This window comes from Myiozetetes cayanensis, unplaced genomic scaffold (genome assembly GCF_022539395.1).
Source record: "Myiozetetes cayanensis isolate MyiCay16 unplaced genomic scaffold, myiCay2020 scf1, whole genome shotgun sequence".
NCBI lineage: Eukaryota > Metazoa > Chordata > Aves > Passeriformes > Tyrannidae > Myiozetetes > Myiozetetes cayanensis.
This window is the reverse complement of record NW_026086604.1, coordinates 25,425,030-25,451,366: the sequence shown is the minus strand read 5'-3', so window position 1 is coordinate 25,451,366 and position 26,337 is coordinate 25,425,030. Positions and strand designations below refer to the sequence as shown.

Here is a 26,337-nt window from a genome sequence, read left to right as displayed (position 1 = left end):
ACTTAGGATAAAGAAAAACCTAACTGGAGTAAAATGAAAAAATTACCTGTCCTTTTCTCAGAGCAAGAACTTCCATTTTTGCTACCATGTCTCATACAAGATAGAAAATCCTCTTAATTTATGTGTTTAATGTGACGTAATCATTCTCCCTTCTAGGTTATGCTCTGTGGTATGCAAGAAGTTGATTTAGCAGACTGGCAGAGGAACACTGTTTATCGTCATTACACAAGGAATAGCAAGCAGATCATATGGTTCTGGCAGGTGTGTTGATCAGTAAAATTTCTGACTTCGTTTTGTTCTGTAACACAAATGACATGTGGAGTGGAGGGATGCCATCTAAATGAAGGTTCTTACTGCTTCCTTTCTTTTTTCTTTTCAGAGAGGGAAAGGAGGATTATTGGTCTTTAGGGAGCATACTTTAGGGTGAGAAATGGCAGATAGATACATACATTACGTTTGGATGCTGGGTCATGAGTATTTTTTCTGTATCTTGTCCTTATTGATAATACAATTTTTTGTACTCTTAGCAGTGATCTGTCTTCTAAATGTTCTTATTTATAGTTGACCTGTACATATTCACCTTCTACTACATGAAGGGAGCCTATAAGAAAGATAGAAAAGGACTTTTTAAAAGAGCATGTAGTGACAGGGCAAGGGACAGTGGATTCAAACTTTAAGAGGGTAGATTTAGATATTAAGAGGAATTTCTTTGCTGTGAGCCCGGTGAGGCACTGGAACAGGTTGTCCAGAGAAGCTGTGGATACCCCATTCCTGCAAGTGTTCAAGGTCAAGCTGAAAGGAGCTCTCAGCAGCTTGGTCTAGTGGAAGGTGTCCCTGCCCATGGCAGGGGGTTTGGAACTGGATGACCTTTAAGATCCCTTCCAACCAAAACCATTCTATGATTTGATGATCTAAAATGCCACATATTATTTATGATTATTGTCATATTAACTATTTTGGTCTAGCACTGTCCAAATATAACACATTTTAATGAAGTTGGCTAAGGAAAAGCACTCCAAAATGCTATTCAGGCTCACAGTTTCTATATAGTTTCCTGAAGAGAAGTCAGAGCCCAACAGTTTCTATCTTGTGATAAATCACCATTTAGAGATGCTTTTGACTAACTTTCTATAGGAAAATTATGCAAATCAGTTATTTCCTAGCTTATTTATATTGTAAGATCTGATATATCTCTTAAAGATTCTTGATATTGAAGGAATCTTAACCAGAAGTTTAAGTAACTTGGATATGATATCAACATTTATATATAAGTTTTTCTGAGTCAAAATTCTAGGTGTATCAATGCCCCCTCTCTTACTGACGTGTTCTCTGTGTCCCCTCTCTTTTCTTCCTCTCCCCTTCCCAGTGAATTCCTGTACAAAGTGATGCAGCTGTTATGGATGGGTTTTCTCTGAGACTTCCAGATGCATGGAATACTTCAGTCTTGAAATACCCAGAGCCTGTGGTTAGGCTAGTGCTGTGTTTAACCAAAATGGCAGTAGCCTTCATATAAAACATTGGAATAATTTATATTTTAGTGTAGAATAAAACAGATAAGGAGTCTTTTTTTTTTGCTGTTCCCAGGCTTCACGTTTTAACAGTTGACACTCTTGACAGTGCATATAATCTGAAATCACTGTCTTCTCTCTCCAACAAATTTTGCTAAAAACAAGAAATGCAAACTATTGCCAAGTTGGTGTATTTTTAAATGGAACTACACTTTTTCAACCATCTTGTGGGGTTTTTGTTTTTCTCCAGCTGTGCTAAAGATTTTTATTAAGTAATTTGAATTTCTGTGCCTAGTTTGTAAAAGAAACAGACAATGAGGTTCGCATGCGACTTCTGCAGTTTGTCACTGGCACTTGCAGATTACCACTGGGTGGATTTGCTGAACTAATGGGTAAGTAAAAGGTGACCAAAACTGTTGTTATACTGTAACTGTTTCATTTGCAAATGAACAATCCTGCAATCGTACAGATAACAGGAACTTCAGGTTTATCACCTGGGATCTGGAAGGGCTTTTTATATCAGAAATCCTATGAATATATTTATAAAATTTTTGGAAATTGGCTCACTTCTATGAAAAGCAGGTCCATACTTTTGTAACGATGAGTAGCACCTAATAAGCTCTATCTGATGTATCTGAGTTTTGTCTTATGTCATGTATATATCTCGTGTCCTACTTAAAAAGAACAGATTGCACTTTTGAAATCTTCTTTTCTAGGAAGTAATGGTCCTCAGAAATTCTGCATTGAAAAAGTTGGTAAGGAAACCTGGTTACCAAGAAGTCACACTTGGTGAGTTTTTACATGTACACTTCCTGTGCCTTTAGTGGTTCTCTCTTCTGGTCTTGCATTGACCAAGTCAAATGAAATCTAATTTGAAACAGTTTTCTGTCTCCATCTTCAGCTTCATTTCATTGCCCTGACATGCCAGTATTGAAAACTTTTCTGGTTGCCCTATTCTTAAATTTTGCTACTGGGCTGAACACAGTTTGTCAGTATCATCAGATCTATCAAAAGTATGAGAACATCCTTCATGCATAGGACTGAGAAATGTTTCCCTAATTCTTTATACTAGAGAATATTAAATACCTAAACAAGTCATGTTAGTATTAGACACATACAGTTATTAGATACAGTTATTATGCAGTAATATTATAAAAGATAAAATGTACAGTCATGAGAAGAAGTAGTGTGAAAGAAATCACAGCAAATGTTCAAAACAAGGATGCTTAGCCAAGAATGCTGATACTTTTTCCCACCTAGGCTTCAGATGGGCCAATATTGGCTTGGCATTTCTGTCCCAAACTGGTGCCAACAGGTACACAGATCAGTTTCTCACATATCCTGTATGCAAAATGGACACACTTTCCTTTGGCAACTTGTGACAATAATATTTGTCATACTTTTAAACTACTTCAGGGTATCCTCCATTTTACATTTTCTCCACTAGATTTTTTTTTAGGTGATGTTTGCAGGAGTTAAACATCTCTCTTCATCTTTGATAATTTTAGGGAAGACATGGAACGAAACAGTTTTGGCAGAAGCCTTTTAGGGTAAAGTTTAGGGAGAAAAACATATATCTAGGCATGTGTAGGAGGGAGCCAAGTTCAGCTTGTTCATACTGTTGTTGAAATTTGGAGGTGCATCAAACTAGGATTATATTAAACTTCATGCTGAAAATTTCCTTTTCATTTTCTAAGTATTATAGGGGTTTTCTAAGTATTATGTTTATATTTTATTTTTTGCTAAGTATTATAGTTCTCTGTATCTTGGGCTGTCTTCAGTTTTCAAAGGTTCTGGTTTTTATCTGGTAACAGTCTTTTATTTCTTTAAGTATTTACTGCTTGTAGAAATGTTAAGGCAGTGAGATTGTGCTGATTGCTATTTCTTTGTTTCTAATTGTTAGATCAGAACATTTATAACTTCTACTATAGCAGTTGAGGTCTGTAGAACTCTACATGGGATTTAGATAAATTTAACAAAATTTTGTGTTTTTTTCTGTTCAGTTTTAATCGTTTGGATTTGCCACCGTATAAAAGCTATGAACAACTAAAAGAGAAGTTGCTTTTTGCCATTGAAGAAACAGAGGGATTTGGTCAAGAGTAGAAGCAGCTTCTAGTCAAAATGGATATCTTGCATAATAAAAGGCCCAGCCAACTAAAATTGCACACTTAATTGTATATAAGCTTTTTGTTCTGTACAGTGATCTTTCTGGAACTCTAAAAGTTTAATTGTTCTCCGTTCTTCCACAAATATATGCAAAACAGTTCAGCCTTTTCTACTTTTATTTATTGCCCTCCCAAAAGACCAGAAAAGCCCCTCCATAAATTTTGAAAGCAGACAAGAGACTTATTTAAAATATATATATAAAAAATATAAATATATATACTAATGGGCTCTAGTTTTATAGAGCTTTAAGTGTATGAAAAGTTGCAGCCATTTAAAAGGGCCTCGATTTGCTTTATCTTGGCTTTATCATTCAGAAAAATGTTTAAACTGCTCAGTGTTCTCTTAAGAAACATCTCCAAGTTTGTTTTATTGCATGGCTATTCTAAAAGGTGTTAAAGGCTTAGGCCAAACGTATCCTAAATATATAGAAAGATGCTGCTGGTATTTGAGATGACAGAATTTGTTCTTCTGTCAGTTTAATTTTTTTTAATACGTAAATAGCTGATATATCCCTCTCTACTGATGTAGCCAAGGTCATGAATAAAGCCTTTACTACTTGCACAAGAGTCATGTACAATTAGATGAATGTGATTTAATGTTGAAAGGAGTTGGTGCCACTGTTCTGACTTATTGAAAGAGCTGAACAGAGTATTTTAATTCATTTGAGCAGCATTGAGATTTGTTTACATAGTACCTTGGGTTCTTACCACGAGGATGTTAGGTAATCTTCAAAGAAAAAATAATAATAAAAGAGAAAATATTACCCATTCTCTTCCTGGTCTGGTGTCTTGCAGGTTTCTTTTTTCTTTTTTTTTTTTTTTTTCCTGTTTTTGTTTCCCTTTTTAATCCATGATGTCCTTTTTGTAACTTTGTAGAGTTATATTAATGTAAACTGAGCTATAAGGGTATACAAAAGGTATACAAAAGGTAATGTGAATTTTGCTGCTTTCTGTGTTCATGTTCAGTTTCAGTTACTGGATCTAGTAAACCCAAATAAAATGAAAGTTACTTAAGCTTTGCACAGATAAAAATATTATTTAGTATTAAATGCTCTCATCTTCTAAAGTTCTTACAGAAATTTAGATGTACTTGAATTAAGTATGTCTAAAACCTGTCATTCTTTTACGTAGGCCAAGATTGTCCTAAGTGCACAGTAATATAAAAGCATTTTAAAATTAGTTTTATTGGCATTGAGGGCATTTGCTGAACTGCAAAGATGTGTTTAAAAAAAAATATTAAAATTTAACACCTTATTCATGGGAATTATATTAAATGCTACTTTTAGCAAACTGTGCTTCCTTATTATAGAGTAAAAACATGTTTGAAATCACTGTTTGTATTATGCTTTAAATATTAACTGTAAATTCCATTACATTTAAATTATACAGAATTTTGTACACACATGAAAATGATTTTAGAGTATGATTAAACACACTTGTGTAACATATCATATTGCACTGTTAAAAGTGTACATGTGAAAAAACAGCTGTATCTGTTCATGTATCTTTCCAATACAGCAACTGAATTCTGCCAAAATTTTATTTTTCTACATATTGGATTGACTCAAGGCTTTGTATTCAGTATGCACAGCTTACAGTGGAGCTGTTAATCTGTGCATAGCTCTGGTCATACTGGTAGTGCAATGGGCCCAACAGACTGCTGTTTTACATGAACTTTTCTGTAAGAGCTTAGAGAATTTCAACCACCTTGAGGATTTTTCATACACCACCAAATATCTTCTACAAAACCACTTTCATGTAGCACTAAATTAATTTCAAGTGCAAGTCCACTTTAATTATTACTTACGCTTGTTAGAATAGAGGAAGTTTAAAAAAAAAAAAAAAGTCAAAGGCCAGGCACCAGAAGAGTGTGTGACTTGCCTCAAAGACAATGAGGAAGGCTAAATGTCACAGTTAAACTTCATGAATCTGCACTAATGAATGACTTAATGGCCCTCTACCAACTGCTGAATTTTGTGAATCTGTGAGTAACTGAACAAAATAATAATAATAAAGACAGCACATCCCAAGAATGTAGTTGCTTTATTGTTTCGATAACTTTAGCTGTCTCATAACTGCAGTAGTTTTTCCTGTGGGTAAGGGTTAGTAAGCAAGAAAAAACAAACCCAGCAGCCTCCTGTACATGTATATGATCTGTGAATTGGTACCAAGGGACTGACTGAAAGATGGCTCTGTAGGAAAAAAAGCACAACTAATATACTCGTGTGCATGTGTGTACAGGTAACTTAGGCTTTCAGGGAATTTCAGTAATACTGCATTGTAATATTTTCTTTTCCCATTTGAATTCCCCATAATTCGCCTCTACTTGGGGGGGAGTGAGTAAGACTGAACAGAGAGAAGACAGCAAAGGCTGGAGCTCAGACAAGGGAACCATTGAGGTAACACTACTTAAAAGAAGCAGCTGTGTAGTTCGTGGGTTTAGTTGGTTCCTTTCTTCCTGCATCTGAGCTGCTTTTCACTACACGCTCAGTTGTTACTCAGTACCTGGATATCCTTCCTCCTACCTAAGTAAGGTGCCTGTGCCACAGAGCTACTGGAGGCAAATCTGTGTATGGCAAATGTTTTTGTAGTATATGAATGTAGAAAATTCTCTTAAACACATCATTAATCCTGAGACATTGACACACGGAAGACTTCATTTGGATGCTCTACCAATAGAAAATACTAGAAATATTTATAATAGAAAATCGTAATAGGAAATACTAATAAAAAAAAAAACTATAAATTACTTAATTACTCTAGTGGACAAACCCCGTTTTAACTAGTGTAATAATCTAAGGCTAGAATTAAAGCCCCAGATTCTCTCTCAGCTGTTAATTTTTACTACTGACTTAGACCAGGCTTAGTTTATTAGTCCTAGCAACAATGCTTTTCTTCATCTTCCTCCTATAGATTGAAATACCCTTTCCTAGTAAACAACCATTAGGTATTAATAGTCAATTTGATCTAGATTGTTCTACTGACAACACCACATGTAATTGATTGCCTACCATATTTTCATTATTTGGCCCTCTTTTTCTATTGGGTAATCAGAATATACTGTTTGGAAAGTCTGTAAATGCTTTCTATGCTGGATATGTAACTTAGGTTACTTTCTGGTGAAAATTCCTTCTAAAATGGTAGCAGACCAAGTAGAAAATTTTATCTTTACAAACAGAAGTCCATAAGCTTCCACATAGCAGTTCCTTTCTAATGTAGTGGGAGTGTGTATTCTTCCTGTTGTCACAGTGTAGGGGAAATTATGTGTACCCAGCAAGCATTTACAGTCACAAAATCATCAGAATTCACAGCCTTTAAATATAAAAGTAAGTAGTCATATTTCACAGATCACTCTGATATAACTCATAAATTTTCTTTGATGCTCCCTAGTGGTGGTGGTGGGGGGGTTGGGTTTTTTGTTTGTTTGTTTTCCCTTTGGTTTTTTGTTTTGTTTTGGGTTTTTTGTTTTACCACAGCACTTTTTGCAAAGACAAACACTAGCATTTAAGAGTATTGGAATTAAGATGGTGCAGTCTTAAAGAGAAATCTGTAAGAGCAGGTAATAATGTGAGTGTCTATTACTTCTGAAGACTGTTGAACCCCACAGCAAAACACTCCAGAAAAAATTGCAGAATTAAAATTATGTCATGGCCCTGTCCCTTTTTTAAACTTTTGCTAATCATGTTTCTTATTATTCCTCATATGCAACTTGCAGTTTGAGAGTGTAAAAAACTTAATTAAAATCCTGTGCAACCCCTCTCCCAGCCTTTTCCCTCTAATATATCCTACATATATTCCTTGGTTGTCCATAAAGCCCTTCATTCCCATACAAATCAGCAGAGAGGATCACATAATGAAACATCTTGTAGTTAACAGTGTAATTGAAATGATTTGGAGATAGAAGGTCTGGGCTATACTTTTATTAATAGGTTCAATAAACCAAAGTAGTATTTGGGGCCTTTTTCCTATGCTGCTCAAACCCGAGGCACTGAATTCCCAATATCTTTTTTCTTCTTATATAGAATTAAGTAGCTCCAAAGCTTCTTTCTGTACCTGAAAGAAATAAAATGGTAACAGGAGTGTCAGTTAGTTATAGGTTCTTCTAGCAGAACTTGCCACACAAGCACCCAGACAGTTCACCACAGTTCTGTATATTCAGAACCCTCCTAAGACTAGTCATTTTTCATCTGTAGTTCAAGATGTTCCAATACTTGAAACATGAATAGGAATAAACCCACTTAAGCCAGTGTCCTCAGTGTAATTCATTCTATAAATAGTAAGTTTATTTCTGTTAGATACAGATGATTAGCTCTTTATTTGCTGTAGTCCAATCAATAGTAGCACGTAGGAAGTTGTCCTACCTCTGACCATACCCAACCAACCCAGAGTTTCCAAGACTCTGGACAGCAGGTAAGGGAGTGTGAGAAGACAGTTTCTGAGGTTCACTTTGCCATGGGGTTCTGGGTAAAATCTAATACGATTTTATTATGACCCCCCTCCCCCAAACCACAAAAAGACCCTCCAACTCAACAAACTTCTCCTGACAGAGAAAGCAGTGCAGAGAACATAAGCCAGATAACTCTGAGTATCTGTAGTAAGAAATGTTCAAAAAACCTAGTTATGCTGAGACAAGAATTCAAATTTCTTTGCACGGGCCAGTTTCCTTCATACTGGACTACCAAGGCTAGCACCCAATGAATTCTGCACTTTACACATTCACCCAGAGAATGGAGACAATACCACCTCTCTCAGTTCAGCAGCTCTGCACCCCTGTAGGAGATCAGGAAAGGGATGTTTGTACCAGGAGGCCATGACTGGCTCCAGCAGATAAATGGTTTAACAACTTTGCTACTCCACAGAATACACTCCCGACCATTCCTTTTCTATGGTTCTTAAAAAAGGCAAGCTTTTGGGATCAGTGGTTTCACACGTGTCTCCAGCTACTAATAAATGTCAAAAGAATTGACCAATTTCATACACACCTGAGACCACTACTCCTTTAGGCTATTCAATTCCTAGAGATTTTACAAGGCAGTGGAGGAACGCAATACTCTTATTTCTAATGAAAGATGTTACTAAAGGAGCTCGCTTTTTTCTGAGGTCTGAAATGCAAAATCCTGCCAAAGTATTTCTAACACTTAGGACATTAGAATGTCATAGCTCATATGGATGATTTCTGTAACAGTTGAAGCATCTCACACTGTAGCTTAATGCTAAACAAATTAGAGGTCAATCAGCTGTAAGAAAAAACAATTAGCCATGAGTTAGTACTCTGTATATGTTTAGGTAGGAAGTAGATGCCTACCCATCCAAACCAAGATCCTTCTGAGCAGTTCCAAAGGGTAATTAAGTGCCTGATGCCACCTTGCATTGGAGATTTGCTGTCAAAGATACATTACCTCCATTTGTCTCTATTCAGATCATCCGTGATTTTTATCTCTTCCAAAATGTGATTCCTACCTTTCCAGTTTTAGGCATATGAAAAGTCAGTCTGCTCACAGAGACACAGGCTAGCTCGGGTGCCTGCCTGAACTTCAGCAACACACCTAAGGCTGGGTTGTTGTTAACACTACAAAAACATCATGAAGAAGGAAAGGTAACAGTTCTATTCAATAAATGAACAGAATATTTCCAGCCACTGTGTTCAGGGGTGATTGGCTACATACTGGAATTTTTTTGTGCTGCTGTGATTCTGAATAACAGGTGCTGAACTACAATTTCATCTGAGTTAACTTCATAAAACATTTCATTGCCATGATGTCACATGTTGGTTACAATATATGATTGTACTATGACAGTTCTTAGTTTCCTACCTGTTTGTCCTCTTCTGTCTGTGCAGGATACTCCTTTGCTTTGCTTAACCAGAGAAGAGCCATCTTTTTATTGTTTAACTTCAAGTATGTCTTCCCCAAAAATAGCAAATTTTTACTGTAGAAATTTGGATCGGCTGCACAGACAGGAGAAAAGATTTACATGAGAATGAGTATTATCAAAGCTCTTTGATACTTATTGCACAAAATGGAAGTCTTTTGGGTTTGGATCAGAAGGAAGCCAATGTAAAACTTGCTAGATTTTGGTCTTATATACAAGTATATTAACTAGCAGCTTGTTAGGTTATATACTAAATGAAACTAGATTCCTCACAAAGAGCACAGCAGTGAGCTTAATGCATAACAGATTGTTTTGCAGATTTGGGGCTTTTTTGGACCTAGTAGGTACAACAGGCAATCAACCAGCTGAGCAAGGGAAGGGAAGGCAAGGGAAAAAAGGGAACATTTCCTAGCACATAAAGATACCAGTTTAGTTTTCATTGCACAAAAGAAAACTTTAAATGACTTGTACCCACATTTAACATTTTTTAAGGAGAGATTTAAAGCTTTTCACTAAGTAAGCTTGGCTATCAATCATTATTAAAGGCTAATCTTGCCTACAGTCCATACTTATAAGTGCAGGCTTTTTCTGCTGCTGGATCGAAGATCAGGGTTCAAAACATATGGAGCTGTTTTAAAGGCAAATTTTGAGATGAAGTTCAGTGTTCCAGCTCACAGCTGCCTTACTGGACAGCCAGGGGAAGATACACAATGAGCTTTTCCTTTAAACTTCACTGGATTAACTGTGTACAAGTCTTTCATAAAACACTGTCTTTCCTTTTCCTCCTTTATCTTTCAGCAAGTCAGTTTTGCTTATGACTTCACTCTTGGAGAAATAGTAGGTTCATATTTTCTTCTACACCATGTGGACGTTTTTACTGCTAATTAGATTGGCACTCTGACCCTAATCACTTCTGAAATAACAAAAAGTGTGCTTTTTCTATTGTTCTGTTTAGAATACAGAGAACTAAATTTTGAAAAAAATAACATAAAATTCTCTTGTTTGATTTCTTCTTTCCGGTGCACTCCAGTTGAATTCCTTGGGGAAGAGTACTTTGTTACTCAGGAGGGTACAAATTTCACTTTAATACTTATTCTGAAAAAACCCTTCATGTTACATTGTAAATGATACTAGTAAGTGTGTAACATACTTTGAGTACCTCTGAAGAAACCAAGTCTAAGTCCAGTGTGCTGGCTGGTACACCAGGCTGACACATTTATCAGCCGATCATACCATACTGTTTGGTTCCCCTGGCTATTAATAGCTACAGCTATTAAGGTATTATTGAAAACTAGCGGTTTACTGCAAGTCATCATTCACAAAAGATACTTTTCAGCCAAAACAAGCTTGAAGTATTACCTTCCTCTGCCATGTGAAAGTACCGTAGAGCCTGTAAAAGAGAAAGTTGTCTTCCTTAAAAGGGAGAATAAACCAAACACAATAGTCAAACTAAAGCCTTATGTGCATGCTTTAAATAGCTGAAGAAGGACTTTCTATCTGTGATCTTATTTTAATTAATTCAACATGTTATGATGCTTCTCATTCAGTTTACAATCAGATTTGACATAATTTCAGCAGAACTAGTACTTATCCAAAATATTCCCCTACCACTTCTTCCATCAAGTACAGGACCACCTGTTTGTCCCCAGCATACTGGATCATGTATTTCAAGTTCAACTTGTCAAGATAATTTCACATTTTATTTCTACAATCCAGCACATCTGCAGTTTTCCCCACATGCTTCTCATGTATACCTTTAACAGATGAAATGAATCTTATGATTTAGGACATTAATGTTATCAAATGCTTCAGAGAGAGAACTGACTCCCACAGAGCACTAGGTAGTACCCTCTTACATGAGGATAAACATTTATGAAATCCACATATTTTTCAATCAGTTTTCCATCCTGCACATATGAAATTTCAGTCCATCCCTACCTCTTCCTAATGGATGTATCTACAAAACAGATTTTGTACTGAAACTGCAGAAGTCCTTCCAGTACAAGTTTGCTTCTTCAGCCACTTTAAGTGCTACAGAACTCGAAGCTGGGACTTGGCATGATTTTGCAGTATTTGAAATTGTGGTGTGATTTTCAGCAAAACTTGACATCCCATTAAAAAGTTTTATTTCTTTTTCAATCAGAGCTTAAATTGCTTTCTGTGTAACAGCAAGCAGCCTTCTACAATTGCTTCCTAGTGACTCCCCACCATAAAAGAACAAAAAGTTATTAGTTGATCTAAACAAACAAAGATTGTAAACAGCTACAGCAAACTTTCCTATTACCAGTTTAATTTTCAAGTTTCTATATATGTACAGGTGTTTAAATAAGATGCACACTGTTTTAGACACCCTAGAAGATAAATATCTGGACAGTATGTTTTAGGGTGTATGACAGCAGGAATTTTCATACCAAGAGGAAAAAAATTATTTTCAACTGAAAAAAACCCACACTATGTGGCCAATGAATGAGGGGGTATTTGTTCACATTAAGTAACAAAGCAACCTGTTGCTTTTTAGCATTTAATATAAAGGCACAAATTCTAATATTCCTATCAAATAAATATATGGTATAACTGCACCATATAAATCATCAGCACTGCACTACAACAGACAGTTATCTGCAACAGATCACAACAGTAAATACAAAGTTCCACAGAGCTTGTTATTTTCAGCTGCATAATCTACATTACTTTTCACTATTCTGTGTGTGCTACAGCTAAACAAAATTTAAAGGTTTTTATGTTTTTAGTTATCACTCACTCTCCTGTTCTATTCTTACTTTATTATTGATAGTTGTAAACTCTGAAGTCCATGCTTATTCCATAAGCAGAGGTCAGCTTTGACAGGAAAATAAGTAGAAGAGTATCAACAGCTTTGTGGACAAAATAATAATCTATGAAATATTTTCTTACTGTACCTCTTGAAACGTGGAAGTTGGTGGTGTGGCAAACAGCGTTGCAGCAATTTTTCTTTGGTACCATGGCATTTCAGCAAAGGAGTAACACCTGAAGCAAAAAGAAACATTTATATCTACTCTTCCCATTTTTCTCTTGTTTTTGAGAAATATTCTTATAATTGGTGTTGAACATAAAAACTGGATGTCATAAGTGTTGTTTTCAAGAGTCAAAACTCCAGACACACTGCAAGTTCTAAACCCACATTTTTACATCTGTGCAAGAAAACAGCAGGATGTGTGAAGCTGCTACTAAAGAAGTTTTGATGTGTCTTTTACTGGGAACTAATTACATTAGGTAAAACTAGAGATATATGCTAAGCATGAGATAACTTTTGAGCTTTAATGATTTTAATGTGTGTATTTTGTTCCAATATATTTGCAAAAATGGCACAACTGAGTAATGTCATTGCCTTACCTCAACACTACTTTGCTTTTTTCAATTATTAATATAAAGCAGATCTGCAGTACATTCCTGAAAGACTCTGATCTATAAGAATGAAAATAAATCCAAGAATCAAACCACCGTGTTCTAGGCTAGGTCATGCTATACTGTTTTCCTATCTACTAAATAACACAGGTAATCAATCAGTCACCTATTTATTGGTGAAAACATTTGTGAAGCATTTCAAGTCCACAGAACATTCCAGGTGCAGACATTAAACAACGCTTAAACATTCAGTTTAGTAGCCTCCCACAATGAGTTTACAGTTGCATTATGTAAAATAGAGCACTCTAGAAGAGGTAAAAATTTAATAAATATTCAAGAATTGGCTGATACCAAATGCCAGTTTCAGATGAAGATGCTCTGGGATTCAGTAATGAGTATATTTAAACATACAACATGGGAATGTTTTAGAGCCAAAAGCAGCAATAATCTCACATTTCTTACCATGTTTTCTAATTTTCCTTAGGAACAATGTCATAAGTACTTTCCAGAACAAGCTTCCTATCTCAAAATGGACCTTGAGGCTCAGTCAGTTGGTAGCATATGCTTTTGTTTAGATATTTGGACTATTGCAATTGTTACGCCATATGGGAATGAGTGGTGGATGCTGAAAAACCAAAGTAAGTTTGTAAACTAATAAAAAAATCTGGACCAGCAGATTGTAGTTTTCTCTGATACTCAAGAGTCCAAAAAACCCATAGAGAAAATAACTGTGGTTTTTAGTATTTTTTTAAACTGCAAATATATGAGTTTTCTTTATTTTCAATCTCTCAATCTTACAGCAAAGATTTCCTGTAAAACAATGTAACAGCTTTGGTCTTTTTGAAACAAATAACCAAAAGTGCTACCTGGAGTCTCTCACCAACACATAAAAAATATTGCTTTCCATTATACCACTTCCACAGAATACCCTGGTTTGTATGGAAAGTGTATTTTCAGTCCCTTTGCCTGCTATGTAACAGTAATTTTTAGTACCAATTTCACTGAGCAGCAAATTAAATGTCAAAGATTTTTTGTTAATATATATGAATTTATAAATCCATTTATTAATATAACTTCTAAAATACAGTTTCGTGACAGATATCAAGAGGAGTATTTTGGTACTTTGGTAGTTTTTCACAGATTGTATTAAGTTGCAGTCATCACTGAAATTCGATAGAAATTCAGTGTTGAGTTTTGACTCCATTCACACCAGCAGAACAAAATGAGCAGCACTCAGAATTGCCAACGCCTGCTATGGATTCTGTGAAGCAAACTTAATGTCTGCAAAGCGAGTTTTTAATAGTTCCATACAAATAAATTAAATGAACAATTATTTTTCATCTTTTTTAACTGCTTAACAGCCAGACTTTTTCAAGGCATGATGTCCCATACCTGTTCAATAGGTTTTCATGTTTGCATCAATTACAAGACACTAAATTATTACAAGCAGTTCTGCAATTCATATAAGATATTTGATATTCTGGCAATTTTCTTTGCCATATGCTAAATTTTGTTTGAAAATATGCCTTACCAAATCCCTATAAGATGAATTGTTGTAGCATCTTTTGGATTTAGTTCAATGGCTCTCTGGTGAGGGGAGAAAAAAACAACATAAGATATGAGAAGTTGTTCTGACATATGTGGATTAAAATACATTTAAAAAGTAGACCTGATATCTGGTTAATTAAACCAGACTGATCATGTGTAGAATTTCAAGGCAATATATTATTTATGCAGTACACAACTACATCATCTCACTTCCAAAAAACTGACAACACTGACAGATTTCTAAGCGCTCCTGCTTAATAGGTCATTAAAAGTTGCATATGAGACTTGGTGGGTTCAGATTTTGATACAATCTCTGGTGATATAAAATTAATAGTACCTTATCTTTTCCAGTATTTGTCCTTTACCACTACATAATCCACAATTCAAAGGATGGCCACACAACCATTTCTCAATATCACTGTTACATTTTATCTAGTACTAAGAGGTGTCTAAAGCACTTCAGCTATTTCAAGACTCCCTTTTAAAGGGACTTAGTTTAATGCAGGAGATAATTTGTACTCCTTGTTTCCCCAGCATTTCTGGGGCGTATATCACAAGAACCCAAAAAACCAAAGTGTCACTAGAGATATAAACAGAAGTACACTTTCAATATTTTGCCAAAAATTAGCTACCAGCTGTCACACAATCTACATACTGGACACATTAATGCTGTCATATGCAAAAAACTTGTTTGCATTACCTGGAAATGCTCCTTGATAACAATAGCATTTCCAATTTTAGTCTTGATTCCTTCATAATCTCCAACATCACTGAGGCAAATTCCAAACCACTGTAATTCAAATAACAGAAATAAAACATTTAATACAGCACTATAGGTATTAATAGTACATTTTAAAAAACCTGCAACCAGAAGGGCTGCCACCACCACAAATGACTAACAAGCAAAAAGTATTTGTTGTGAGCAGCTGAGGCAGCATCAGTGTGACCTGCTGGTCTGCATGTGTAAGGGAATAAATGTCCTCTTCTGATTCTAGATGTCAACACAAGTGACTACCCTTTGCCCTGAGAGAAGTAGCATGAAAAAAAAAAGGCCAGAATGAATGCAGGGCCTGAAGTATTTCCAGTGAAACCCTATAGAACACAGAAACAACATGCTGAATGTGGGACATGTACAACATTTTTAAGGCTACATCAGAGGAAGAGGAGCTGATTACATCTGCTGTAATAAACCCCATCAATCACAGCTCTTTCCATGGTCCTGCATACATTTAACCTGTTTCTGTTTCCTGTACAGAGGAAATTTAGCTGGAGAAGTCTGAACTCAGATCCTCCAAAGAAGTTAGGGAGAATCAGAAGTCTCATTCATTCTCAGCTGAAAAGTTAAATTATGCTGAAGTTTGCTAACACAGCACAACGACATTTCCAGTTTCTACTAGCAGAAATCAACAAACAAGATTTCAGTTATTTTGCATGGCTCACCTTGTGCGCTGCAGAATTTGATTCATTTTTTTCGAGTGCCTTTTTTGCATACTGAAGGGAATCATACGTCAGTTGTTTCTTCTCCTCTGCAGAAGTACTACTAAGCTGAGCTAGATCTCGCGATGCCCGTGCCAGCCGCCACAACAGCTCCGCATCATCACTAGGTTAGGAAGAGAAACACTAACATTTTAAAGCAATAATGGAAACAAAGCAAGCAAAGGTCTTAAACTAGTCTTTCAAAATGTATCTCAAGTGGGTGATAAGACAACATCTGTCCTGCTTTGCTATATACAACCCCAAGATAACAAATAGCAAATGAAAACCCACCATTACCGACTGCCTGACAATACCTCTGTTCTGCCATTCTGGTCTGCAAAGCAAACGGGTCTGTAGGAAAGGTCTTTGTTTTCTCAAAAAACCTCAAAGATTAAGATTAAAAAAAAATAAAGGTACCACTCAAAACACCAGAAAGAAAAGAGGACTACTCTGTTCTTAGCTAGATGGTATTTTTTTCAGCATTCCACTGATTTGTATTGACGTTTACTTGGAATATTTAAAACACTATCAATCTTTTCCCTATAATTATACTGAAATAATTAACTTCTTCCTAGAACAACAGTGAAAAAACAAAGATTAGCCACACCACCAGTATATAATGCTTTATGTTTATGTATTTATTTATATCACTTTATCAAATGGTGTATGGTAGGTTATAGCCAAAGATAAAGGATCTAAAATTTTATTTTGTTCACATTGTTATGAAACACTGCTTGCACATTTAGAGAACAACCATTTTAATTTTGGCTTGCCGTTTTAATAGAGACTTAAAGTCTTTCAGAGGTTTTGTCTAAGTGGCTATAAACCTCCAACCCTGGAACACTGAAGTCAAAACTATGAGAAAGTAAAAGTATTTAAAAGCATATAAGAATTATTGCTAAACTCAGAGTATCAGTTTTCTACTCTCATCTGGAGTAACAGTGAGTCACTGCTCACAGCACAGCAGTCCTGCTCTATTCAACAGAGTAACACAGAACTGGAAGGCTCATTTTTCAGCTAAGTCACAAAAATCTTAAGTGCTGCTACTGGAATCATTACTCCTCAGAGAATAATTAGTGTTGTTATACACCTAGTAACAAGCTTACACCTCACTTATGATCTGCTGTCCCTAACAGCCTGGGAACTTCATTTAACTTCACAGATTTTACACTTGCACTCCTGGCAAGAACAAGGGAGTGCAAAAAGAACTGAAAAAACCAAACAAAACAAAAAAATCTGCAACTACTGAAAAGAACCAAACAATTGGTTTCCACCAAAATGTTTTTGGAGTGAGATGTTTTGTCTCCTCCAAAAGAATGGACTCTTAAGTTTGCAATCCCTTTTCTGCTTTTTCTTTAAACGGGTTATCCCAGTTCACTTAATGTTTTGTGCACATAAGACATAACTACATGAGTAAGGGCCTTTTTTTGTTCAGACTCAAATCCTAACATTAGACAAATGAAAACAGAAAGAATAGCTGGTCAGTAGTGAAAAAGAAATGAAACAGTGACTCAAAAATTTTCAACACCTGAATTCTAGGTACCTTGATCCTTTACTAATGCATAGACACATTATGAGCTTTTGCAGTAATTTTTAAATTATTTAAAATTTGAGTAACAAGTCAAACAAGCAAAAACCCCTCCTTCGCAGGACTGGAAAACTTAAGGGTTAACCCTCACCTTCTACAGCTACAGCTTTATTCATTTTTCATATTTTTCCAGTAGGAGGGAAAAGATTAAGAATCCTTTCCTACTCACATAAGGGTGAAAGCAAGGTTCTCCAGCAAACCACAGTGAGAATATTTGGTGGAAAACTGATACAAAAGAGCACAGAAAAGAAGTCACAGTAATATCGCAATGCAACGAAGTACCTATTTTTATGCTGAACCAGCAACCGATACAGCTTTTCAGTTTCTCCACTCCCATACAGGTAGTCTGCTTGTTCTATCACTTCTTCCACTTAAGAAGGAATTAATATTGGGGAAACAGAAGAACAAATTACAGGTAATTAGGACATTATAGCATAAACAAAATATTTTAGAGCAAGAAAGCCTAGCTGAAAATGATATTGCTCTTTTTTAGGCCATCATTCCAAACAATTTACAGGCACAGAAGGATTGAATAAGCAACATATACAATGCTCAGCTAAGATGAGAATCAGTGCCTCTCTACTGCAACTACAACAGCTTTTAGCAAGACAGCTTTGGATACTTAACACAATAGAAGGTCTAACCCCCTTTATTAATCATGTTTATAAGCTTTCTTTTTTGAAGTTACCTAGTAAATAGGGTGGACACATTTAACGGCAGCAGAATTTTCCTCAATGTAAAAAGGAAAACATTAAAGCTTATTAAACACAAAACCCTGCTCTTCAGCTTAAAAAGATCCTAGACTATAAATCTGGATAATTTTTAACCTTGCTGTCTCTAAATATCTTATCTTTCTAAGATAAGATAAAGTCTACCTGGACTTTAGATCTGAGTGTTTAAAATGAGCTTCATGGTACATCTTCAGTATTATCTTCAGTAAACTGTTACTTATTGATCTGTTTGCTTATTGATCTGAACACTACTAACATATCTTATGACTAAATGCTCAAAACTCTGAACACATTTCCCACGAGGTGTTTTTATGCAAATTATTATACTTTCATTGCTTTGGAGCATTTTTCAGGTATTTCTATTTTACTCTTATTTTCACCTTATCTATTACTTGTTTTGCATAGAAAGCCCATAACCATTGCTTTTCTTGGCAATGTAAATGCCAGATTTAAGTGGGAGCACTAAAAAGACCAGAGGTGACTACACAGTGTTATTTATGTTCCTCATGAGAAATGAGGAATTCCTTATTTATTTGTTAAAAAATTAATTGTCTGAATTTTTATTTCTATAAGGATCTACACAGTATGCTTATACCAAGTCAGGCTCATTGTCTATCCAGTTAGGCTTACTCTCAAAATCCTTAATTTACCATGTGATAGACAAGTTCTAAGTTTGCAACAATATCCCCTTTCAAGATATTGTTACTGTTCTTCCAGCAGTGAAACTATCCTTATTCAAACTTGAAAAGGGTATTTTATCACTTATTATATTGTTTTCTGGGAAAGTAGGGCTTTGAAGTGTCATAAAAATACAAGACATTTCTCAATTTTCTTTGAGATGCAATCTCAGTATCGTTCAACTGGATAAAATGTGAATCACACTTTTTTTGTACTGAAAAGCCAAATTAACTAAAATTTCTAGAAATCAATCAATCTTTCATCTGTGTTCCTAACTGAACTATATCTTTTCAGTACGAGTTATTTAAAGCTTGGGCAGTAAGTTAGGTATCACACACCTTATGCATGTGTTCTATCCCCGTCAGGATGAGCTACTAGATCTGCTTTCAGTGACAGCTGAAAGGATCACTTGTTAAACTGCTACAAGGCTACCCATAAACAATGCAAAAACATCCTGTCATAAAATCACATTGCATGCAGTCTTATTGGAGAAAATCAAAAATCATTACAGCATTTTCTTCCATAATTCTTGCACTAAAATTTTTGGCTTTCACATCAGAATATCCTACATACTTCAAAATTTGAAAATATTACCTTTGAAGCTTGCATGAACCTCAGCAAAGCCAAAATTCAGCTTATGAGCTTCATAAACCAAAAAGGACCCTGTTGACAGCACAAGCCCCTTTTGAAAGCTTTTTCTAAGCACCTGCGTGGGATCATAAAATAGATATTAACATTATCACTCTGAGTTTGAAAAGGTTTTTCTTCTCTGTAGCACCGGTTATATTTCAGATTTTGAGTAAAGAAAAGACTTTTAAATGTTAAAAAACCTTCATAAGACAAAACAGGTCGTCAAGAGGGTATTTTAAGTATATTCAACAGAAGCTCATGATTACGCTTGAAAGCGACCACCGCGCTAGACTGAAAATAAACCACAGATATGGAGTAAAGACAAGGTAAGAAGCAAAAAAAGCGAACTCTTCTTCAGACGAGCACAGGGCTCCCAGCTTTTCCAAAGCCACACCAGCCCTTCGCTACGCCCCGCGATGCCGGAGCCTCCGCAGCTGCCGCCTCCCCGGCCGCGGGGGAGCGGCCCCGCGGGGCGACCGGCGGCACAGCCCGCGGGAATCACAGCATCGATCACGTTGGCGAAGACCTCTGAGATCATCGAGTCCAACCCATGACCGAACCACCATGTCGACCGGACCAAGGCACGAAGTGCCGCGCCCAGTCTTTCCTTAGACACCTCCAGGGGCCGTGACTCCACTACCCCCACGCCAGCCCGTTCCAAGAAGCCCCTGGGAGCGGTCGCGCTCCCACGCCCCGAGCGGCACCCCGGCTACCTCGCTCCGCGTCCGGCCCCGGCCCCACGGGCCGCCCGTCGCCTCCCGCCGGAGCCGCAGCCCCTGGCCGGCAGGACCGCGGCGAAAGGACCGCGCTAGCACCGCCATGAGCGTCGCCATCGCCGCCGCCAGCACCGCCCCCCGCCTCCGGAGGAGCCGCTCCGCCCCGCGGCCCTGCCCGGGCGCGGGGGCACACAAGGGCAGGGGCCGGCCGGCCCGCCAGCCCGCCCGCCGTGCCGAGCACCGGCCATTGCGCGGCCCCGGCCCCGGAGCCACGCCGGGCCCCGGCCCGCCGGCACAGGGCGCGGAGCGGGCGGGACGGACGGGGGGCTCTGCGCCTGCGCTCCGGGCGGGGCGGGCGGGTCCGGCTGGAGCGGGCGTGGCCGCGGCGGGCTGGGGGTCGGGCTCGGGCTCGGGCTCGGGCTCGGGGTGCGGAAGCGCCGCCGCTGCAGGTGAGGAGGGTTGTGGTCCGGCCCGTGCCCCAGGGCGAGTCCCCTGGCCGTGTGCCGGCCCCTTTGCAGCGGGGTTTGCGCTCTCGGCCCGCCAGCCTCGTCCAGCGAGAACCGTGCTGTGCTGGGCTGCAGAGCAGGGCAGGGCAGGGCAGGGCTGCAGGCGCCCGCGGCCGCTTCCTCTGCTCCAGGTGCGGCCCCGCTCCCTGCGCCGGGACACGGGCGCGCTGCCCGGCGCTGCTGCGGGGCTCGGGGCATCGCCCCTGACCCGCCATCCCGCAGGCAGCGGAGCTTGGCGAAGCTGAAGCTCTAGGCCGGAAGGTTTGAGTCCGCAGTGCCAGTCTCTGTGGCGCTATGATCGCGACTCTGAAAAGCATCCTCATCTCTTAAGAGAGGAGGCTGTTGAGAGTCAGCGTCGTTCCTGAAAACCACATGCTGTGCTTCCTGAGCTGCTGCTTGAGTGGGTGGTTGTTTTCTTGCTTCATTGTGATTACATAATATATATAAGGCAAGCCTTAGATGGCGTTCACGTTGTCATAACTTGCTCTTCCACTAGGGAAAAGTGAAAATGTGAAACCTCTTCACTTTTGCTTCTGTACTTCTGTCTTCAAAGTCCATTAAGTATCCTCAAGGTAATATGCATTGCCCTACCTCCAAACCTTTTGTTTTCTTGGGAGTTTTGTTTCTGTGGTGGTGCATAAAGTTTGTTTAGTAGAAGTAAGGTCAAACTTAATCCCAGATTTTTTTTTTTTTTGAGTTGAAGCTTACAATTTAAACTTTGTAGATGTATAATCACAGCGGTAAGATGTTTCAAAGGGCATGCAGAACACCAACAAGCATTAGAAGAAAAAGTGAGCAAGAAAGATGTGCAAAGAGAAAGGGGTCTTTTTGTTTTTCTGTTCTGGTGCTAGAAAGAATGCAGTATTTTTGCAACAAGTATGTTTGTGTTAAATATCTCAAAATTAATAGATACAGATTCATTATGGATGACTTTTGGACTAATTTTAGTTCAGCTGTTGAAAACAAAAATCTGTTTCTGGTAAACTGAATAACTAATTTTGTTAAATGTCATCTGCCAGATTTCCAAGGTAACAGTGCAGTATTGCAGTGTTTGTACAGCTTTCTGTTGTGCCCAGGACATTAATATTTCTTCAGAATTTAAGGCCGATGGAAGCCACAGTACCACTTTAGTACAAACAGCTCCAAAAACTAAAATCTCAACTCCACAGATACCTGGAGTGGAGTTTAATTTTTTTTTTTACCTTACTTGATTTAGGAACGGATGCCGTTATTACCATGGTTTCCTAAAGGAAATGCCTTTAGGGGCAAAGTTAAGGAGAAAGATACATTTTTTTCCCTTTCTGTTTATTTTCCTATGAAAGTCAGGATGCTATTGCAACATAAATAATGCATGATTGTGTTAGTATTTGTAGATACTGGTTTCTGTTAAACCCAACATAATTGCTTCTATTCTTAGATCAGTTAGGTAAAGCTTAATAATATCCACTTCTAACATCATATTTGAAATTGTGGTGTGGCTTGTGCAAACAAGTAGGAAGTGAGATTACAATGCTCTTTACTGGTTTATAACTTTAAAGGTCTTTTCCATCAATTCTGTAATTCTGTTTGATTTCTTTGTTTTATCTTTAATATTGCTTTAGTTGAGATGCTGTTGCTCAGGCATTTGAAAAGGGCATTGTTAAGTGTTTGAAGGATTTCTGAATATAGGAATTTTAGGACTGGGTTCTGGATCCAAGCTTCTGTTTAAGAAATAGTCTTTAATGGTTTGCATCACTTGCTTAATACTTTCTTCTGTGGTTGAAAGAAGACTATCCTGTAGATCCATTCTACCCTGTAGGTAGATCAAGTGCACATGTTCACTCAGTGCTTTATCCAAGACACAGCTGAATTAGTGCTAGTCGTGGCAATTTGGTTCTGATGCTTCCCATATCCAGAGAGGTTGTTACTAAGTCCTCATGGTAGGTGATTAGCATATGTGCAATTATCTGACGGTTCCAGGAATTAGCATGATTGCTGTGTGCCTGTGTTCAGAGCCACTGCCTGTGGGTATGCAGAGCATGTATGATGCCTGCCAGGCACATGAAATGCTGGCTGCAAGTAGCTGCTGTGATACAGAATTGAAGACAGCTGACTGAAGAGCTCTTGGTTTGCATGTAGGAAGTTTTGAAATACCTCCAGGCTATAGAAAAGTGTAATTTTGTGATTGTGTGTTTCAAGATGTTGTTATTGTTTGTAGCAAGAGAAATTATATGCTTGACCATTGTGGGATACTGTTTTTATGGATTTTTCTTAGGCACCCTTTAACAGTGTAAGAAAGCTTAGGTTTCTTAGAGCATAAACCACATTGGGAGCCACTGATTTTGATCTACTTACTCTAAATCACTTTCATCTTATTGAAAAAAAGAAACACATTAAATGAATAGGACAAAAGCTGTAATCTGATCTTTGTTATTAAAATCTTAAGGGGCTTTTCTTGCTGAACTTTTTAAATATCTAATATGTATTGTTCTCTAACAAAGACTCTGAGTTTCCCATAAGTAATCTTTTCAGCGCTGCTGTCACAGAGACATAAAGCTGTTGGACAGGTTATTTATTTTAAGAGAAACTATAGTTCCTAGAACTCCATGCATACAACCTTCTTACTTTGACTGATATATGAGAATAACAGTTCTTGGTTTTAATTTCTTTTCACTTCACATTTTAGTGCTACTGTTTGTTGAAGTTTTAACCTTTTGCTGAGAAGTGCAGACGCAGACCTCTGAGGTAAGTTATTATAAACTCATTTTTAAGAACTGCTATTTGTAACAATAAAGTGTCACAACATGCCTAAAAAATGATATGTGAGAAGGATTAGTCTAAAACATGTGGTCACCTGCATCTTAATAAATAAAACATAGCAAGTTTTAGTGAGATAAAAATTTTCTTCCTTCTGGGTAATGTTAATTATATACTGAGTCAGTCAGTCAGTGGCTCTACACAGAGAAATCACATGAAGAATACATGTTTTAAAATGCTCTTCACATTTTATAGTTGATAGATTGTTTTCTATGGTATTAAGATACTCTTATAAAGCATATAAACATATATGCAAGAAACATGTTACCCTGGGGGACTGCTGGACTAAATAACTAAATTTTGAAGTCAGATCTTTCTTAATTTTCTTGTTCAAGGCACAATATTGCCTTTTATAGTTTAGCTCACTTGAATCAAAATGTCACCTAAAGTTCTTGTAATACTTTTGTGCAAGGAAGATGCTGGGAACAGCCCTGAGAATTAAAGATGTGCCTAAAGGGCAAACATACATATACAGGAATGAAAAAACAAAAATCAACAGAAGGCTATTTAGAAATGACTGTTTCTAAGTAATTTTGTGAACAGGTGTCCTAGAAGTCAAATTAATATTTTCTGAGCTGTGGGATTTTTTAAAAATAGAATTCTAAACATGTTGTTTGGCAATGTAACTTAATGATGGATTTTTATATATAGGAATAACCTGCAAATAGTTGCCTAACTTGTTCCACCACTTTGCTACCAACGCAGTAGATAAATATTTGCACTGCGTGAGTACCATGAAGCTTATAAAAAGAAGATGATTAATTTCCCATGACTTATTTCTCCTTCTCACGCATTCATATACCTCAGATTTCTTAAATATTCACTCTTATTTTTGTTTGGCGTAATTCCCAGTAAGTTACTTTTGTGGTCATTACAGTTTTATCAGCATAATCTCCCTTGTTCAATTCAGAATGCTTTAATTCCTTCATGCACACTAAATAGTGAATATGAGACCTTCTAGATCATCGAGTCCAACCTTTGACTGAAAACCACGTTGTCAACTAGACCATGGCACTAAGTTCAACGTCCAGTTATTTCTTGAACATTTCCAGGGATGGTGACTCCACAACCTCCCTGGGCAGTCCATTCTAATTCTTACCAACCGCTTCCATACTTGATGTCCAACCTGAACCTCTTCTGGCACAGCTTGAGACCATGTCCTCCTGTCCTGTTGTTTGTTGCCTGGAAGAAACCAACCCCCACCTGGCTACAACCTCCTTTCAGGTGGTTGTAGAGAGTGATAAGGTCTCCCCTGACTATCCTTTTCTCTAGGCTAAACAGCCCCAGCTCCCTCATCCACTCCTCACAGAAATTACTTTCTATACCCTTCAGCAGCTTTGTTGCCCTTCTCTGATCTCATTCCAGCATTTCAATGTCTTCCTTGTAGTGAGGGGCCCAGAACTGGGCACTTGAGGTGTGGCCTCACCAGTGTCGAATACAGGGGGACCATAACTGCCCTCGTCCTGCTGGCCACACTATTCCTGATAGAGGCCAGGATGCCACTGGCCTTCTTGGCCACCTGGGCACACTGCTTGCTCATGTTCAGCTGATGTTGACCGGCACCCCCAGGTCCTTTTCTGACTGGCAACTTTCCAGTCTCTCTTTCCCAAGCCTGTAGCACTGCAGGGATTGTTGTGACCCAAGTGCAGGACCTGGCACTTCATCTTATTGAACATGATATCATTGGCCTCGGCCCATTGATCCAGCCTGTCCAGATCCCTCTGCAGAACCTTCCTACCCTCCAAGATAGATACAGCTATCACTCTAGAAGTACATAGAAGATACAGCTTACACTCCAGGCTTTGTGTGATTCTTCAAATACAAAATTACTCAAGTTGAGATGCTTCCGTTACTCATCTTGTCAGCACATCAGCTAGTGCTACAGGACAATTTTATCAGTTTTGTTGCCTGTAAACAAAATGAAAAGAGGATCAAGAATTCAGATTTAGTGGTATGATTTTTAGAGAAGCTGTTTTGTTTTGTGTGTTTTTGGGTTTTTTGTGTGTGGGTTTTTTTTTTTTGTTCATTTTGTGAGGTTTGTTTTTTTTCCTTTCAAAATGCAGTGATGAAATTAGGTTGTGAAACAGCCTTAACCTTTGTATGAAAAGTCAGTTTCCTGTTGCGTGATCAGTTTCCTTGAGAATTGAAGGGCTATCTTGAGATTTTTGAGAAGAGATATTTATATACAAGTAGTCCAAGATCCCTAGCAATTTTGTCGCTACTAGCCCCATCAGTGGAACAAGCATCTGTTTGCCATAATTTCATTGTCTGGGAGTACAGTGTCATACTCTGCACTTTGCATGTGGATCTGTTATCAAGAGATGTTAGAGGTCTATGCTGAGATAGGGGATTGAACAGATTATATTGTCATATGGATGTTATCTCCTAGGTTACTTTCATTCAAATCTTGCCTTGTTCATGTTTGCATCAGCTCTTTACTGGAACCCTTCTTGTGAAAGGCTGTTGCAAGAAGTACTGTTATTGCTCGGTCTGAGGTGCAATAGAAGAGGTTCTAAGAAATACAGGCCTAGAGATATTTACCACAAAATTTTCCATTTGCACATGTGCTGTCTTAGTCCTGTCTGAAAGAACAGAGACTGAAAAATTGCATGCACTGAGTGTTCAGGACAGTAAAGCTTCATATGCATTATTTCAGGTTTAGGCTTAGGTCAAGGCTTTTATTTTTACAGTCTGTCTGAATAATTAATCTATTTCCTTTTTGTTATCTGCCTAGGTTCAT

At 37.8% G+C, this 26,337-nt stretch overlaps 3 protein-coding genes across 6 annotated transcripts in view; 2 read left to right on the top strand and 1 right to left on the bottom strand.

The window, feature by feature from the left end:
- WWP1 (WW domain containing E3 ubiquitin protein ligase 1) overlaps positions 1 to 5,706 on the top strand; it is a 62,446-nt gene extending 56,740 nt beyond the window's left edge. For all 3 annotated transcript variants that reach the window (XM_050323462.1, XM_050323454.1, XM_050323471.1), the window contains 4 exons: positions 157 to 261; positions 1,804 to 1,900; positions 2,225 to 2,297; positions 3,512 to 5,706. In XM_050323462.1, coding sequence (XP_050179419.1) covers positions 157 to 261; positions 1,804 to 1,900; positions 2,225 to 2,297; positions 3,512 to 3,611 — 375 coding nt within the window. In that variant the 3' untranslated portion in view covers positions 3,612 to 5,706. The remainder of the gene's footprint in view (positions 1 to 156; positions 262 to 1,803; positions 1,901 to 2,224; positions 2,298 to 3,511) is intronic.
- Positions 5,707 to 7,578: 1,872 nt separating this feature from the next.
- Positions 7,579 to 20,457, bottom strand: RMDN1 (regulator of microtubule dynamics 1). Its single transcript, XM_050323500.1, has 10 exons — positions 20,293 to 20,457; positions 19,544 to 19,655; positions 17,823 to 17,910; positions 15,917 to 16,076; positions 15,177 to 15,266; positions 14,460 to 14,515; positions 12,463 to 12,550; positions 10,904 to 10,934; positions 9,487 to 9,620; positions 7,579 to 7,726 (listed from the first exon to the last, which is right to left on the bottom strand). Exons 1-10 carry the CDS (start codon positions 20,410 to 20,412, stop codon positions 7,688 to 7,690), a joined length of 918 nt encoding a protein of 305 aa, XP_050179457.1. The 5' UTR covers positions 20,413 to 20,457; the 3' UTR covers positions 7,579 to 7,687.
- A 221-nt stretch (positions 20,458 to 20,678) lies between these two features.
- Positions 20,679 to 26,337, top strand: part of CPNE3 (copine 3) — a 28,820-nt gene continuing 23,161 nt past the window's right edge. Inside the window, exons 1-2 of one of the 2 annotated variants that reach the window (XM_050317543.1) lie at positions 20,679 to 20,744; positions 23,467 to 23,525. The gene's annotated coding sequence lies outside the window, so the exon portion shown is untranslated. Of the gene's footprint in view, positions 20,745 to 21,205; positions 21,374 to 23,466; positions 23,526 to 26,337 lie in introns of those variants that run through there. The other variant, XM_050317533.1, reaches the window with a different exon arrangement.

What these genes read in the sequence shown, in the direction of transcription:
- RMDN1 (XM_050323500.1), bottom strand. Translation starts at nt 20,412, where the DNA reads ATGGCGACGCTCATGGCGGTGCTAGCGCGGTCCTTTCGCCGCGGTCCT. An exon ending in TTATCAAGGAGCATTTCCAG is followed by an intron (nt 14,516 to 15,176) that starts GTAATGCAAACA and finishes TCCCCTCACCAG; the next exon opens with AGAGCCATTGAACTAAATCC. An exon ending in ATTCATCTTATAGGGATTTG is followed by an intron (nt 12,551 to 14,459) that starts GTAAGGCATATT and finishes TTTTTGCTTCAG; the next exon opens with GTGTTACTCCTTTGCTGAAA.